This window comes from Uranotaenia lowii, chromosome 2, assembly GCF_029784155.1.
Source record: "Uranotaenia lowii strain MFRU-FL chromosome 2, ASM2978415v1, whole genome shotgun sequence".
NCBI lineage: Eukaryota > Metazoa > Arthropoda > Insecta > Diptera > Culicidae > Uranotaenia > Uranotaenia lowii.
In genome coordinates, this window is record NC_073692.1 from 278,772,460 (window position 1) to 278,788,898 (window position 16,439).

At 38.9% G+C, this 16,439-nt stretch overlaps 1 protein-coding gene and 1 long non-coding RNA gene across 2 annotated transcripts; one reads left to right on the forward strand and one right to left on the reverse strand.

Moving 5' to 3' along the window:
• Nucleotides 1–9,054: 9,054 nt before the first annotated feature.
• On the forward strand, nucleotides 9,055–9,664 carry LOC129744256 (uncharacterized). The gene is made up of 3 exons (XR_008736868.1): nucleotides 9,055–9,235; nucleotides 9,300–9,427; nucleotides 9,508–9,664. It is a non-coding gene; the product is annotated as an uncharacterized LOC129744256 (long non-coding RNA).
• A 1,147-nt stretch (nucleotides 9,665–10,811) lies between these two features.
• On the reverse strand, nucleotides 10,812–16,439 carry LOC129742725 (uncharacterized). The gene has a single exon (XM_055734668.1). It carries the CDS (start codon nucleotides 16,437–16,439, stop codon nucleotides 10,812–10,814), a length of 5,628 nt encoding a protein of 1,875 aa, XP_055590643.1.

The window sequence follows — 16,439 nt, forward strand, 5'->3', positions numbered from 1 at the left end:
CACGCCGTAGGTCATCAGCTCGTAGGTCGTCAGGCCGTAGGTCTTCAGGCTGTAGGTCGTCAGGCTGTAGGTCGTCAGGCTGTAGGTCGTCAGGCTGTAGGTCGTCAGGCCGTAGGTCGTCAGGCCGTAGGTCGTCAGGCCGTAGGTCGTCAGGCCGTAGGTCACCAGGCCATAGGTCACCAGGCCGTAGGTCGTCAGTCCGTAGGTCGTCAAGCGGTAGGTCGTCAGACCGTAGGTCATCTGGCCGTAGGTCGCTAGACCGTAGATCGTCAGGCAGTAGATGGTCAGGCCGTAGGTCGCCAGGCCGTAGGTCGTCAGGTCGTTGGTTGTCAGCCCGTAAGTCCTCACAAGCCGTAAGTCCTCACAGGCCGTAAGTCCTCACAGGCCTTATGTCCTCACAGGCCGCAAGTCGTCACAAGCCGTAAGTCGTCAGGCCGTAGATCATGACGCCATGGGTCGCTATCATTAAGCCGTTATTCGTCAGAAAAAAAAACCGTCAAGTCGAAATTCGTCAGGCCGCAGATCAGGCTGTAGTTCAGGATGTAGGTCGACAGACCATAAGGTGACAGGCTAAAGGTCGACAGACCTTAGGTCGACAGACCATAGGTCGTCTGTCCTATGCTGAAGGTAGCTGTAGGTCATCAGGTAATGATTCGTTTGTTGGATAATTTTCCAGCAGTATACGCATTATCCATTCCGCATCGATCGCTTTGAAGAAATGTTATTTATTCCAGTTGGAAAGCGTCACCCAAATTTCAAAGAATAATAGGCAATTTCGACGATACAATTGGGCTCAACATGTAATTTTTCCCTGCAGGCATTTATTGTCAAATTTAGCAGTTTCGCAATACCGAAGGTAGGTGGCAAAAGTGTCATGTCAGTGTGATCAGTGTGATTTAGCAGGTAGGAAAGAATACTTAATTCTTTACTACTTTTCGAAAAAAAAAATATCACCTTCCCTCATTTTTTTTCTCGTTAATTTGATCAATTGGATTTTAACATCAATGGGATCATTCATCCCTTTCTTTCTCTTAAGCACAGGTTCATATCAAAGACTCAACTAAATATGTTGAAAAAAATTTCTTTGAAAAATTCTTCCAAAAGCCGATCGCGATGAACACGTTCTTCGAACCGAATTTCCCCATGCACATTTGATTTATTGATCTCCCGAAAAGTCGCTGCAGGAGTTTGTATTCTTTTTTGAACGAACTTTCGGTCTCCGATAACAAAAAAAGTGCTGGTTTTCTGGAACCAGCAAAAGGTATGAAAATTCGGCGGTTTTTTTTCTTATTGGTACACTGATGGACATAAGTATTCGACACTTTTAGGTGCTTTTAGTGTCTGTTGAAATTTTCGTTGTTTTAACATATTGTCTTCTTTTTATGGAAGAAAAGTTGAGTATAAGAAATTGCATGGCCTTAGAAAGAGAACATTTCCCAGAATCTATTCACATGAAAATCACATGCAAATATCACAAACTATTTAGAGTTACTGTAAACTGAAATCAATGCGACGAGTTAGCATGTGTCGAATGCTTTTGTTCATCAGTGTACGTTCCACGTTTCATCACATGATCACCAATCTTACATATGCCTTGTTTGTCTCCGCTTTACCAGCATGCAAAACGCACGACCGTGGACTGACTCCAATTTGCCAAAAGCAAACTAATCAATGGTAAATTTATGTTTCCCTCATTACAATCATCCTTATATTAATACTCATGATTATAATAAGAGAGGAAAAAATACCATAACATTTGTCATTTTTAAGACAGTTTACATATTTCTTTTGAATTCGCCGCAGATTTTTTCTCACAAACTGCATTGCCAAAATTGAAACTAATAATGCATATTAAAATGACAAACTGAACACGTTATCCGCTGGCCGAGTAAGGTTCCGATAAATAAATTCACCTGTCGGCGAGGAAAATTAAGGAAGTTTTGTTTCTTCGGAAATTTCCAAAAGAATGCTTCGAATCAGGTTTTATACATAGACAAAGTTAATCTACTGACCATAGTTAATCTTCGTAGAGTAATGTCCTTTTTCTGATTTCAAAAAACCAAATTGTTTTAATTTCTGGTTGAATGGTTCTGAATCTTTTGTGAACTCAAAAAGAATTTGGATTTTGTCTTCCATAGTCTATTTTGAGTTTCAAAAATTATTATTTATATTCGCGATTATGTCTTTTTGATTTTTTTTGTTCCAATTTTCAATTCTTAAAAAAAATCATTTGATTAACTCTGATTCTAGTTTCTTTATATTGAATTCCAAATCCTTGTTTTAAATTCGATTTCTAAATTATTCTACACCCAAAATAATTTTCACTTAAAAAATAAGTGACATCTGTAGTAAATTCTCGCCATACGTAATTTCATTTGAATTTTAAGTGATGGGTCAAGTGAATTCACTTAAGTGACCGGTCAAGTGAATTACACTATGACGTTCGGGTGAAATTTATTTGAATTCCTAAGTAAGTTTCTAGTTAATTATCTCTCGCGTTTTTAAATAAAATAACATTTATAGAACAGCACTTCGATTTCAAATACTTACATTACGCTTTCGCCATAAATTTATTGGTTGGAAAATTCCATCGTAATCCCAAGGTAGATCGGTTACTGCGGATAGTGCGACTTCTAAATCTTCCCTGCTGCAAACCAGAAAATCTGTCCAGTTCAACCCACAAGCTGAAACATGATAACACCTTTAAATAACTTTTTCTCACATCACGTTTAACACAAACTACCGCCAAAATCGCCTATTAAAGAATTGGGAAAATCCAAATCCAGCACAAGCTGCTCTTTAGAATTTGCCATTTTGAACTCTGAAAATAAACACAATTACAACCCGACAATCACTTGAAATTCAAGTGATGGGGAAGTGAATATTTTTTCTCACTTCAAATTCAAGTAACGACTGAAGTAAATGTGGATGAATTCACTTGAAATTTAAGTGACTGCCAAGTGAAATGTATATGTCGCACTTGAATGGAAGAAAATCACTGGATCCTTGTTTTTAAGTGAAAAATCATGTGTATTTTAAGAGTGAATTTGGGTTCAGTGTGCTCTTTAGAATTTGCCATTTTGAACTCTGAAAATAAACACAATTACAACCCGACAATCACTTGAAATTCAAGTGATGGGGAAGTGAATATTTTTTCTCACTTCAAATTCAAGTGACGACTGAAGTAAATGTGGATGAATTCACTTGAAATTTAAGTGACTGCCAAGTGAAATGTATATGTCGCACTTGAATGGAAGAAAATCACTGGATCCTTGTTTTTAAGTGAAAAATCATGTGTATTTTAAGAGTGAATTTGGGTTCAGTGTACGTTATTTTTAATCCTGAGTTCTAATTCTGATCCGGATACCAACTTTTTACCTACATGTTCTTGAGTTGCATATAAGGAATGTATGCAATTTTTGCCCGTGTACTAAAATCATATAGCATGCATTATTGCCTGCAATATGCCACGCAACATTGTAAACAATCAATCTTTGATGCTTCACGAGAAAACAAATAAATACAAAACAAAGTAAAAAGCAACTCATCGAAAACATTAAAAAAATATAAAGGGAAATTTATTCACTCTGTTGTGTTGTGAGCCTACTTGGTTGAATGATTCAACTGAATCAAAGCAATCGAAAGATACCTTTTAATTCAACCACGGTAAATGAAAAGTTCATATACCAGTATTTCGATAGCAACTTACTACCTTCTTCAGTGAACCTTTTCGATTGATCGATGTTCTACTCTGAAATTGTTTCTCAGCATACATTATCAAACTGAGTAATATTTCTAGAATTTATGGGATCGAAAACGTTCACTGAAGAAGGTAGTAAGTTGCTATCGAAATACTGGTATATGAACTTTTCATTTACCGTGGTTGAATTAAAAGGAATCTTTCGATTGCTTTGATTCAAGAAATTTATTTTTTTTTTCATAGGATTTTAACTAACAAGGAAACTTTTAACTATTTAATCTATGAAATATTGCTAAATCTTATTTATTTTCTGGTTAGGCCAAATAAGCGTTAGGCCTAAGGGATGTTAGGCCGAGTGGACGATAGGCCAAATAAATGCCAGGTCGTACTTTTAGGCTTTAATGAGCCAAAGTCTTTTGTTTTTACAATAGTCTGCTTAACTTAACACTTTTATTTTTTTAATTTTGAAGAAAAGGGAGGATAGAGAAGGAAAAATGAATTTAAGAATTTATAGACGAAGATCAATAGCTTTGACGAAAAGGTGAATTTCGAACATGTAATCCAAGGAATATTTAATTAAGGTAGTGCCGAGAGCTAAATTGGATTTTTTTTGTGACGTCACAATAACGATTGTATCGAACATTTTTATCAGAAAGACAGAAATTTCAAAGAAAAACACGTTTTAGAACGAAAATCAATTCCAATTTTATTTTAATGTGTTATAAGGCCTCTATTTCACTATGTTATGAAGTTTTTTGGTCTTTTGAAGATTGAATTATGATTTTTATTCTTACTTTATGAATGATGTCAACATGTCACATTAGACTGAGTCGATTTGGGGTCATTTTCGAATTTCTCAAACCCTGGGGTCTCAAAAGCTTCGTTTTGGTCCAAAACTCATCCATGATTTTTTGCAGAATTTTTAAGTAACGTTTACATGAGTAAATTTGGACTTTCAGGTTTGTATGGGAAAATTGAATATTTTGTACTGAAAAATCAACATCATTTTTGTTTCTTCTGTGCAACCGAGCCAGCTGGTAGTTTTTGTGCCAATTTATAAAATTCCTAAAGGAAATTTTCCGCTGAACAACTTTGTCGAAGACCGTAAATTCGTATCTTATTAGACAAAAAAGTTATTAGCTGTTTAACAGAGGTATGTCTTTTGGCATTGATAAACAATAAATTCAATAGACACCACTGTTGTGTGCCTTGCGAGGTATTGCATGACTACTTTTCATGCAATACTTCGCGGGGCACAAGCAGTGGTGTCAATTGAATTTATTGTTTATCAATGCCAAAAGACATACCCCTGTTAAACAGCTAATAACTTTTTTGTCTAATAAGATACGAATTTACGGTTTTCGACAAAGTTGTTCAGCGGAAAATTTCCTGTAAGAAATTGATAAATTGGCACAAAAACTATCAGCTAGCTCGGTTCCACAGAAGAAACAAAAATGATGTTGATTTTTCAGTACAAAATATTCAATTTTCCCATACAAACCTAAAAGTCCAAATTTACTCATGTAAACGTTACTTAAAAATTCTACAAAAAATCATGGATGAGTTTTGGACCAAAACGAAGCTTTTGAGACCCCAGGGTTTGAGAAATTCGAAAATGACCCCAAATCGACTCAGTCTAATGTCACATTGAAGCTGAAACGTGCAAAAAATGAAGAATAATTCAACTTTGAAAGGTTTAGCTGGTAGTTATTGAGTATTCAACTGATTGTCTTGATTTACCATATACAATTCTTATGCAGAACAATTAACATCAATAAATGATTGTTAACTCAGTTTACTAAACTGCCAATTAAAGATTGTGGCTTTGTATAAAAATTTGTGTTTTGGTCAGTTTATTGTAATGAGGAGCTTAAACTGCACTGACTCGAACATTTTCATGGAAAACTTTGAAATAATTTTAAAGTTTTGCAAATTTCAGTTGAGAAAATCCACCTTTTTTCTAATTTCGACGGTCTGTTTTATAGAAAAATATTCGAAAATGCAACTTTTTTTGTTCCGATCTTGAAGAGCAAGAATCCTTTTACAATAACATTCTTTCAAAGATAAAAATTTCCAGCAGATTTTTCGAATTATCATCGAATAAGATAAGTTTCTTTGTAAATTAACAGATTTTTCGTGACTGTGACGTCTCAGCCTGTACCAATACTAGAGCAGGACTGCCTTGGCACTACCTTCTTTAAATATTCCTTGCATGTAATCCAAATCCAACACAACCAGCACATCTCTCACTGGAACGTTGGGTGGTTTACTTCGGGCCCGAAGGGAATCTATTAAAGTATTAAATTCGTTCTGACGACAAGATGGACCTCACACGACCAAACAATATGCTCGATGTCGTGGAAACCTTGGCCACAACCACACAAGTCCCAACAAAACATTAAGCACAGTATTTAGCCGAAAAATGGCTGTATAACAGCACTTCAGAGGCGAATCTACCAAGCAAGACTCTCTCATAAAATAAATTAAATTATGTTAAAATAACAGCACTTCAGTGCCTATTAACCGTATATCATATTTTGAAATGCCAATAGGCACTGTGGGAGTCAAGCAGCGAAATAGGCCGAATATTGGTTCGTTAAGCTGCTTTAGAGCTTTCAAGCCCTCGCTGATAGATGAAGTTTAGTCAAAGGATTGAAATCAAGAGAGAATTCTTTGCATTTGGAGTGGTAATGACATAATGATCAAAACTCCACAAATTGCAACAATTTGCACATTTTCACTCTCTCTGAGCACTGGTTTCTCTCATTTGAATTCAAACCTTCTAATTTTCTCTAACATATTGCCACAAATTATTGGCTGCACAATTTGCGTGATCATTGACGAATTTTCTGCCTTCATTTCAGTTCCCTGAGTTTAGTGAGGTTAACGTCAGTGCCCATTGTAGGCTTTGACCATGACATCTGAGCCTGACGAAAAATGAACAAAAAACCTGAAAAGAAAAATTCCATCGAAATATTTAATTTTATGCGGCCGGATTGAGATAAATTTGATCATTACGGATCATACATTCTTGCGCAGGAAAACCCACAGGTGTTTTACGACAACGGCAACGGTTTGCGGTGGTGTCAGAAGCTTTGTCAATTCCAAAGACTAAAAATAGTCGAAAGCTTGAGATGTCAAAAGCGGTTCCAGCGGAGTTCCGTGTCCGAAAAAATTAGGTTTTCCGGACCGATAAATAGAATCCACGGAGTTGAAGAGATTTTGCTGCAAAAGGCAGGTATGGTTTCGTCGACATGCAGCTTAATAACTTTGATAGCAGTGCAATGGTTAGTAAATATAGATTCCAAAATCTTATTTCTTCCGAAAATTTCCATGAAATTCATATTGCTAATCTTCAACTTAAGAAGGCAAAATTTTCAATCATTACTTAAGTCGTAAATAGATCATACAACAGAGTCGTCAACAAATCCATGGCAATGGTCGAAAAAATCCGAGTTCGATTCCTGGCTATTTTGACATCTCCTTATTGGCGTCTACCGAAAGTGGGGTCAAGCAGTTAATCGGGCGAAAAACACGCCAAAAGTGGCATTTGGATAGCCCTTAAGTGGAATATACGGTTTCCAAGCTTTGTAAGGTAGTTCTATATTCGACTATAGAGCTGAAGTAGAGCCATTTTTAACGGCTTAATGGTTACTGCCAGCCAGATCAAACCGATAGAGTACCGCGTCTTCTATTCTTCATGCAAGTCAAATCAAAATATCTTTGGAATCAAAGGTTGAAGTTTTTATTTGAAGAGATAATTTGTTTAAGTTAAAACATTTTTTTTAAAGTTTACTTAGTTTCAAAAGAACAAGCAGAATCAAAGAAATCAATTTTGTTTCAAATCCGTCAAATTTTGTTTAAAATCGAAATTTGAAAAATATTTAATTCAAGGAATTATTTTTTTCTGTATTTTTGGAATTTCTTTATTTGAAATGACTTATACCTTGAGGCTTTAAGAAGCCAAACTCGTTTTGTACGTTTACAATTGTTTGCTTAAGTCTAGATCGTCACTTTTTGAAGAGAACAGGAAGTAGATAGGGAAATATGAAAATGAAATGAACTATAGACGAAGATCAATAGCTTTTAGAAAAAGGTATATATCGACCATGTAAGCAATGTCTATCGCGGCTAGTACATTTCTTACTGGGGTGCAGGGTGGTTTTATGATAGAGTACCGCGTTCAAGGAATAATGATTGACATGAGACTGGAAGATATACGAATAAAATCCCGACTCAGGTTCAATCTATTACCAGGGTTTAAGGCTTACCTTTGGGATAATCGAGTGTAGCCACCGACCCAACTCATCCTCGTCCCATCTGCGCTGCCAGTTGACAATAAAGTTTCTCCGAGCCAAGAAGTAGAATTCGTTGAAGACGATTTCACGCTGGTAAATGTTGCCTTTCAACGAACCCACCTTTGCAAGGGAATCTACTCTTTCATTTCCTAATATTGAGCAATGTGAGGGGACCCAGACAAAGGTGATGGAAGAGGAACGTCTTGATAAAGTGGTCAATATATCTCGTATCTTTTCGAGGAAATACGGCGTGAGATTTCCTGGTCTTATAGAGCGGATCGCTTCAACAGAGCTGAGACTATCAGTTATAATAAAGTAGTTTTCAACAGTTCGTGTGACGAAACTATCCCCAATGAATAGCAGCTAACTATGCTATATACACAGCATGGTGATTGGTGACTCGATGCTGTAAGAGGTGCTAGATATATCGTTGTACAGAGTATCAGAGACTCATCGGTAGAGAACATTTTTTCTGCATCGACGTGTCTCTATTTAGCTTCGAAAATTTGAGGAAAAGGAGCCATTTTATCCATGTTGAAAATGCCTTTTTCAATTTCATTGAAGTGTCATATAGTCAATTTGATAAATTTGTGACGTTACAAAATAATATTTTGATTCGAAAAGTCTGCTACCGAGCATGCTTAGAAAATAAAGCAATTGCTAGAAGATTGGTCGAGTAATTGCTTCAGATTTGGGCTTTATTCATACCAAACTAGCTTGTTTAAACTCCTGACTGAGAAAACAGCTGTCATAACAACCTAAGCAATTGCTTTAATCGACTGCTTGATTTTGCTTAGCAAAAACAATTGCTACACACAAAAAAAAGCATAGTAAAATTACTAAATCCCTGGTTTAAACGAACAACAGGCGACCATATTTATGAGTCAAATATGTTTTGTTGTTTATAATACCTTACGCATACACGCTCATATTTTTATAACCAAAAATGACTTTTATTGAAACATTTTCTGGGATTTCTAGAAGAACTCCAATATTTGTTATTTTTCAATCAAAATGAATGTTTGAATTTCAACCGTTTCTGAAGTTCGAATTCAAAACCAAAAAATGGTTAAAATTCAACCGTGAATACGGAAGAACAGTTGTCGGGTGCAAGCGCCAGTGTTAACTGTTTTGTTCCGCATCGGATTTATTTTGTACCTCCGCTGGCTGGGAACAAACTTCTATCGGAGAACTGGACTGGGAGATTTTAAAGGCCATAAGCAGCATCGGAACAAAGGTGAGTAATGCCCCCGGTATTAAAAAAGTTGATTCCAAAATTGATTTTTTTTCACCATTTCTAGGTTAGCAGATCAACCGGGTGTCGCAAAATGTTTCTGCTAAGGAAAAAGCAACGATAGACTGACCCGAATATGGACAAGAGGGATCCGGATGTGGGCCCCAATTTTAAAGTTGCTTCCATAATATCAAGGTGAGTTGTTCTCAAATCAGTGCCTTCTGAATTTTATGAAAATTGACTAGCAAATGACCATTTTTTTCTATCCTCTACAGGTACTGAGGGACAATACCTATTGGAAAGAAGTGCCGTCGTACGATTGATCCGGAACAATTGTTCCAAATACTTTCCTCCCAATTCGGCATCTCCCGAGCGCGAGCTTATAGTTTGATACGGAATGCAAATACAGACGTTTTGATATTTAAAATATATCCCATATATGAAAAAGAAAAATATATGATGATTTTGATTAGAATATTTAAATCCTTTCCGAAAACTTCTTTTCAATTCTTTTGAAGAAAAAAACATTTTTTTTTGTTCGGAAAACGGTTATTTAATAACCATTATACAATACAAGCAAACGGTTGAAAAATAACCATAATCCAAGTTCTCCGTAAAATCTCATTTTATGAGTTTTCGCAGAAAACTCATAAAATGACTTAACCCACAAAACTGCCATTATGGTTATTTTTCAAACATTAATGGTTTAATGTGGCCCTGCGTGTAGCTATTTTACCATGTGCTCAATTTGGCTGCGCATAGTAAATTCGACTGCGTTTTAGTAAAATTGTCAATGAAATGATGCATTGTTTTACTTCGTCCCTAGTAAAATTAATATGTTTCATGATGAAACTAGTATGTGTTATGATAAAGATTAGGAGGAGCGAGGAGCTTGATTTAAATAGTAAAATTACTATGTATGTTTGTTTGTTTATTTGCATGCATTGTTATCTTCTCAATCAAAGTCGATCTTCCAGATTCGCATTACACGTTTATTTGTAGTAATAAAAATCCCTGGTAAGGAAATGAATAGTTAGGTAAGTATGACAGGATATTATTTTTAGCAACTCACGTTTAGTGATCTGATCCGTTATGAATAGTAAATCCTTCTAAAGGCAAACGAATCTTCGACTGGAGCTATGAATACCTGAATGAATGATACCTGAACATATGCAAAGGTGATTACAATGTTTAAGTTGATTGCGTTATAAAATTACCTTCACAAGAGTGAGATTGCAGTTAAGCTGTGAGGCTATAGGTTATCTATGCTGATATCGGTACGCTATAAGTGGAAAACGCAACTTATTAAGATCTATTGGCAAGTAAACCACCTCACTAACTAACCTTTAGCAAGCACTTCTTCAAGGAATAACTACTGTTTCGCAAACCGCGTATAATCGTTATTTATAATAAGTATAATCAACCAACTTCGGTAACACGTTTTTCACCTCCGAACCACACGTTTTCTTTGATGTTTTGTTTTGCTCATCTATCCTATTACTATTGCTGTCAAACGGGTGCTCGAGGTTGGCTGCCAAACGAGGGACCTCGTAACACTCCCCCCCGAGTACGACGACTATTACTTTGCAGGATTCGGCTTACTATCGTTGTCACCTACATCGAGCACAGCTATCTTAACAGCAGGCCTCTCATAAACAGAAGTTTTCGTCTTCACCCATGCACGTCTAACTTGTCCATCGCCGTCTGTGATGATCTTTATAACTCGTCCTTTAGGCCAACAATTTCTCGGCAAATCAGGATCAACTATAATCACTATGTCGTCAACTTCGATGGGCTTAACCGGTTCATACCATTTACTTCGCCTGGTGATTTCTGGTAGATAGTCGCGTATCCAACGCTTCCAGAACTGGTTGGCGATGACTTGCGACACCTGCCAGCCTCGTCTCAAAGATATTCCATCGCTGTTGATATCCGTCAGAGGTTTAGAACCGTTCGAGCTTCCTAGTAGGAAGTGATTAGGAGTGAGCGCTGTACGAGAATCGTGATCTAGAGGAACATAGGTGAGCGGTCTTCCATTAAGCGTGTTCTCGATCTCTGCAAAGGCGTTGCGTAGTTCTTCATCAGTTGGTCGCCTGGATATGCGCAAGAGAGGCAATATTCTTTTTACTGAACGTATGAGTCGTTCCCAGCTTCCTCCCATATGTGGGGTCGCTGGGGGGTTAAATACCCACGAGGTACTTGGAGTAGTGAATTCTGCTGCAACCTGATTTTCGTCAACCTTCTTCAGGGTTTCTCGGAGCTCTCTACATGATCCTACGAAGTTCGTTCCTCTGTCACTGTAAAAGGCAGCAGGCGTTCCTCTTCTTGACGCAAAATTTCGGATTGCCATTATACAGGAACTTTTATTCAACTGATGAGCGATTTCTAAATGGATAGCTCTTGTAGTCTGGCAAACAAATAACACACCCCATCGTTTTTCTACTCTGCGGCCCACTACCACCTCTAGAGGACCGAAGTAGTCCAATCCGCAATGTGTAAACGGTCGCGTGTAGGCAGCGACTCGACAAGGTGGAAGTCTAGCCATTCTGGGCGGACGAGGTCGCGCTTCTAGTATCTTACAAAGTTGACAATCTTTGCGAATATGTTTATACAACCTTCTTAAATTTGATACATAGAATTTCTGTTTGATTTCATTTATAATCAATTCACTGTTCTGATGATGGTATTTTTTATGATACCATGAGACAATAAGCTTCGTGATGTGGTGTTTCCCCGGAAGAATTATTGGATTCACAGTTTCTACGTCCAGAAATTCGCAAGCTCCTGTTCTTCCTTCCATTCTTATGATTCTTCGATCGTCAAGGTAAGCAGATAGTCTATAGAGCTGACTTTTTTTAGAAATGTTTTCTCTAGCCTGCAGAAGTTGAAGTTCTTCAAAGTAGATTTCCCTTTGAGCGTTCCGGATGTGAAGTTCTTCAGCGTTACGAAGCTCGTTGCTAGTAAGGATTCCGGTTCGTGTGTTCTTACTGTTAAACACATTATTGAGGTATCGTTGAACGAATCCAGTAACTCTTACCAAATGCATCCATCGCGAATAGTTAGTAACAGTGATTGCACCGGGAGTGTGTACCAAGTGAACATTACAGGTAAGTTTCATTTCTTCATCGGTTGAAAACTTCTTTAGAGGCATTACAGGCCACTCCTTTTCGACGTTGCGTAAAAACTCAGGTCCGGAGAACCATCTCTCATTAGATGAAAGCGCAGGGGTGCGCTGCCATTTCGTTGCATCGTCTGCTACGTTCCATTTGGATGGGACCCACCGCCAGTCAGATGCCACAGTGGTTTCGAGAATATCGCTGACACGTGCTGCTACGTACGGGCTGTACTTCCGATGATCTGATGAGATCCAGGCTAATGTATTTCGAGAATCGGACCAATAAATGCATCGGTTTACTTTGGTTAACAACTTTTCGAGAACAGTTTTCGTAAATCTAGCGCCAATAACCGCCGATTGCAGCTCCTTGCGAGGAATTGATAAATATTTGAGTGGCGCTACACGCGTTTTCGAACCAACTAACGAGCACTCAACTGTATCGTCCGATGCGTAGCGTAGGTACACAACAGCAGCCATACCATCCTCGCTAGCGTCAACAAAGGTATGTAGCTGCACATCAACTACGGGTATAAGTTTATGAAAACTGTGAAAGCAGCGTTGGATACGAAGATTCTCTAGCGCCGGAAATAGCCTAACGAACTTAAGCCATTTTTCATTCAGTTTATCTCCTATCATTTCATCCCAGCTCACTTCAGCCCTCCAAATCTCTTGGAGTAGGATTTTCAGGAACATTAAGTAGTGGGAGATGAGACCCAGGGGATCGTAGATAGACATTAGCGTTTTGAGGACCTCTCGCTTCGTGGGTATGCGTGATCCTTCTAGAAGGGCCTTATCCAAGCGAGTCCAGTTGATTTTAAAAACAAACGAATCCGATGTAGTTTCCCACCACATGCCAAGAACCTTTTCTGTTGCAAGGGGAGATATCAAGTCAAGATTTTTACCTGAAGAAGGTTCTTCTTCGAGTTCGGCTAATACCTGGGCTGCGTTCGACATCCAATTATGTATTTCAAAGCCCCCGTTGTTATTAATTAAGCGCACAGTTTTTGCCAGGTTGATTGCTTCTTTTTCATCGGGAACACTGAACAACATATCGTCTACGTAAGTGCAATTTATTATAATTTCCGATGCGTCTGGATACTTTTCGGCGTGTCTCTTGGCATTAATATTCTTAACGAATTGCGCGCTACTTGGGGAGCATGATGCACCAAAGGTCATGACCATCATAATGTACTCACTAGGATCGCCATCATTGTCCTTCCACAGGAAACGCTGGCAGTGCTGATCCTGTTCTCGTATTTTAACTTGGTGGTACATTTCGCGAATGTCGCCACACACGGCTATTCGACTTTCGCGAAACTTGATTAGTACCGAAATCAGGGAAACTAACTGGTCGGGTCCTGTCAACAAAACGGAGTTTAACGATTGTCCTTTGTACATTGCGGCAGCGTCCCACACCAGTCTAACTTTCCCAGGTTTGTTAGGATATGTAACAGGGAACGTTGGCAGATACCACACCAGTTCCCGAGGGTTGCTTATCTCTTCACTTGTTAGTTTTCGAATATATCCTTTTGCTAGGTAAGAATCTATCTTTTCGTTGAGAGAGCTTCTTAGGACAGGATCCTTTTCTAGACGTTTCATTAGGCTGTGATAACGATGCAGAGCCATCTCCTTATTATTGTGAAGATGTGTATTCGGGTATCGCCATAGAAGGCCTGTCTCGTAACGCTCACCATTAAAGTGCGTCATTTCATTCAGAAGCTCTAAAGCGCGTTGGTCATCCTTGGATCTTACGATATCATTTGATTTTGTGATTCCCATGTTTTCTAAGTCAAAGAAGTTTTTTACTGCCTGATCAAGGGAACATTCGCTGTGATTCTTTTCTTCGCCCACATGGAGGACATGATGAACCATACTCACTTCACCATCAATACCTCCTCCGTAAATAGACCAGCCTAAGTGCGTTTTGATGCAAATCGGTTCATGAGGTTTTCCTTCTCTACTTTTACGAACGAGACTAACGTATGCGTGTTTGATTCCAATCAGTATTCTTGGTCGAACGTTCTCATACGACTGGACTGGTAAACCACGGAGATGACCGTATTTTGTCGAAAGTTCAGCTACGTCGAGCGTCTGATAGGGCAGTTGTAGTTCTTGAACCGTTCGCACGTCATCCAAATGGAAGCGCCTACTGCCGTTGCCAGAGATATCACAATTAACTGATTGCGAGTTCGCTTCGTGTCTTTGTTTGCCACCCGTCCACTTTATGAAAAGGGGGCGGGGTTCACCTTGCAAATTCAGCTCATCAGAAAGGTCTTGATCTAGGAGCGTAATGTGAGAACCATCGTCTAGAAAGGCGTAGCACTGTATTTGTTTGCTTTTTCCGTACAATGTAACTGGCACATATCTTAAAAGACTTGTCTGAGCTTGTGTTTGGTGCGTGTTACACGCCAGATTTTCTGCTACTACGTTTAAGATTTTATGGAGGAGAGGGTGGTGCTTGTACTTACAACCTTGTTTTCCGCATAGTGGCGAGTTACATTTACCTCGATGGATTTTTAAACATTTCTTGCACAGTTGATGTTCGTGAACTGCTGTCCAACGTTCTGCGTACGACATTTCTTGAAATCGAGAGCACTTATCAAGAGAAAGGCAATCATTCTTAAAGCATATAATACAGCCCTTTGATCCAGTGTGGGATTTTTCTATTTCGCTGGTCTCGAAGTCAGATACTTCAGCATGTACGTTCACGGAGGCCCTAGCTTTGGATGTTGTTCCAGCTCTCTCGTACTTGTTTCTTTCTCCTTTGCCGGTAGGTTTCGTAACTAGACAAGCATCTTCTGCAATGAGGGAAATCCATGCGCAGAACCTAGCCAAGGTTATCTTTTTTAAATTTCTTTGGTGTCGCGCCCAGTCGAGATTGTGAGGTGAAGGCAATTTCTCTACAAGTTTCGCGATAAGAGAGAAGTCTCTGGAGTACTCCTTTCGGCCACATGCATCGATCGTAGCGTTTAAGTTTTGGACAGCAATAGAAAAATCAATTAATTGATTCAGTGAGTCCTGTTTGAGTGGCGGCATGGAAAGAACCTTTTCTTTCAAGGAGTCGATAACGAACTGTGGTTGTCCAAATCTCAGTCGAAGAACATCGATTGCCTTTCGCACTGTTGACGGCTGAATCAAAAAGCTACGGACAGCATCTAGGGCCTCTCCACGCAGACAGGTTCGCAAGCGACTTAGGTTTTCCTCATCTGTGAACATACACATGCTGGTCGTGCTTTCGTAGGTTGAAATGAACATGGGCCATTCCTCAGGGTTTCCGGAAAAGGATGGCAGATCCTTTGCTATGACTTGACGAGCTGCCAAATGGTTTCGTTTCAGACAGGAGTTCCTTTGGTCGTTTTTGTTAGGTTTGCTCATTTTGACCGCGGCAGATGTTTTCGGTGTCGATTTGCCCGCTGGTAAAAATTGTTCCTCGTCATCGGTGCTATCCATGTCGGATTCGGATTCATCGCCTTCAGAATCAATCACTTCCTGCCTTTTGCTTCCAGCCTCAGATGCATTTGAGTTCTCAAGCCAGTCAGCAACCTTTGATCTGGACTGAGCGGTGTAGTTGTCGGACTCATGATTATCCAATTCAGCTATCTCTTCCAGTATACTAAATTGCTTGTCAATCAATTTTCGCTTCTCTTCCAACAATTGCTTCTCAGCTTCCACTTTCTGCAACTGTATTTCTAAAGACATTTTGGCGGACCTTTTCGAGGAGGAGTTCGACTTTTTCGAGATACTGGTTCCTGCCTTTGATCGTACTTCGCATTGATCACTGCCAGTCTTAACCTTAGGTGGATGGTCGTTTGAGCATTTTTCAACAGTAGTTTTGTTTTGTTGCCTTTTAGATATCTTCCGAGTTTTTTTAGTGCATTTGTGACAACTGAATGGTACTCCCTCGCCTTCAATCTGAGATGTTACACCAGCGCAAGTGTAATGTTGCCACAGAGAGCAATCATCACAAAGTACCATCCGGTTGTTATCGGTTTTGTTGCACAGCTGACAACTATTTCCAGCATTTTGCTGTCCTTCATCTGCTGCCTGCTGGGCTTGCAAGCCGGTGATCTTCGTTCTGTCTAAGCCTCCCAT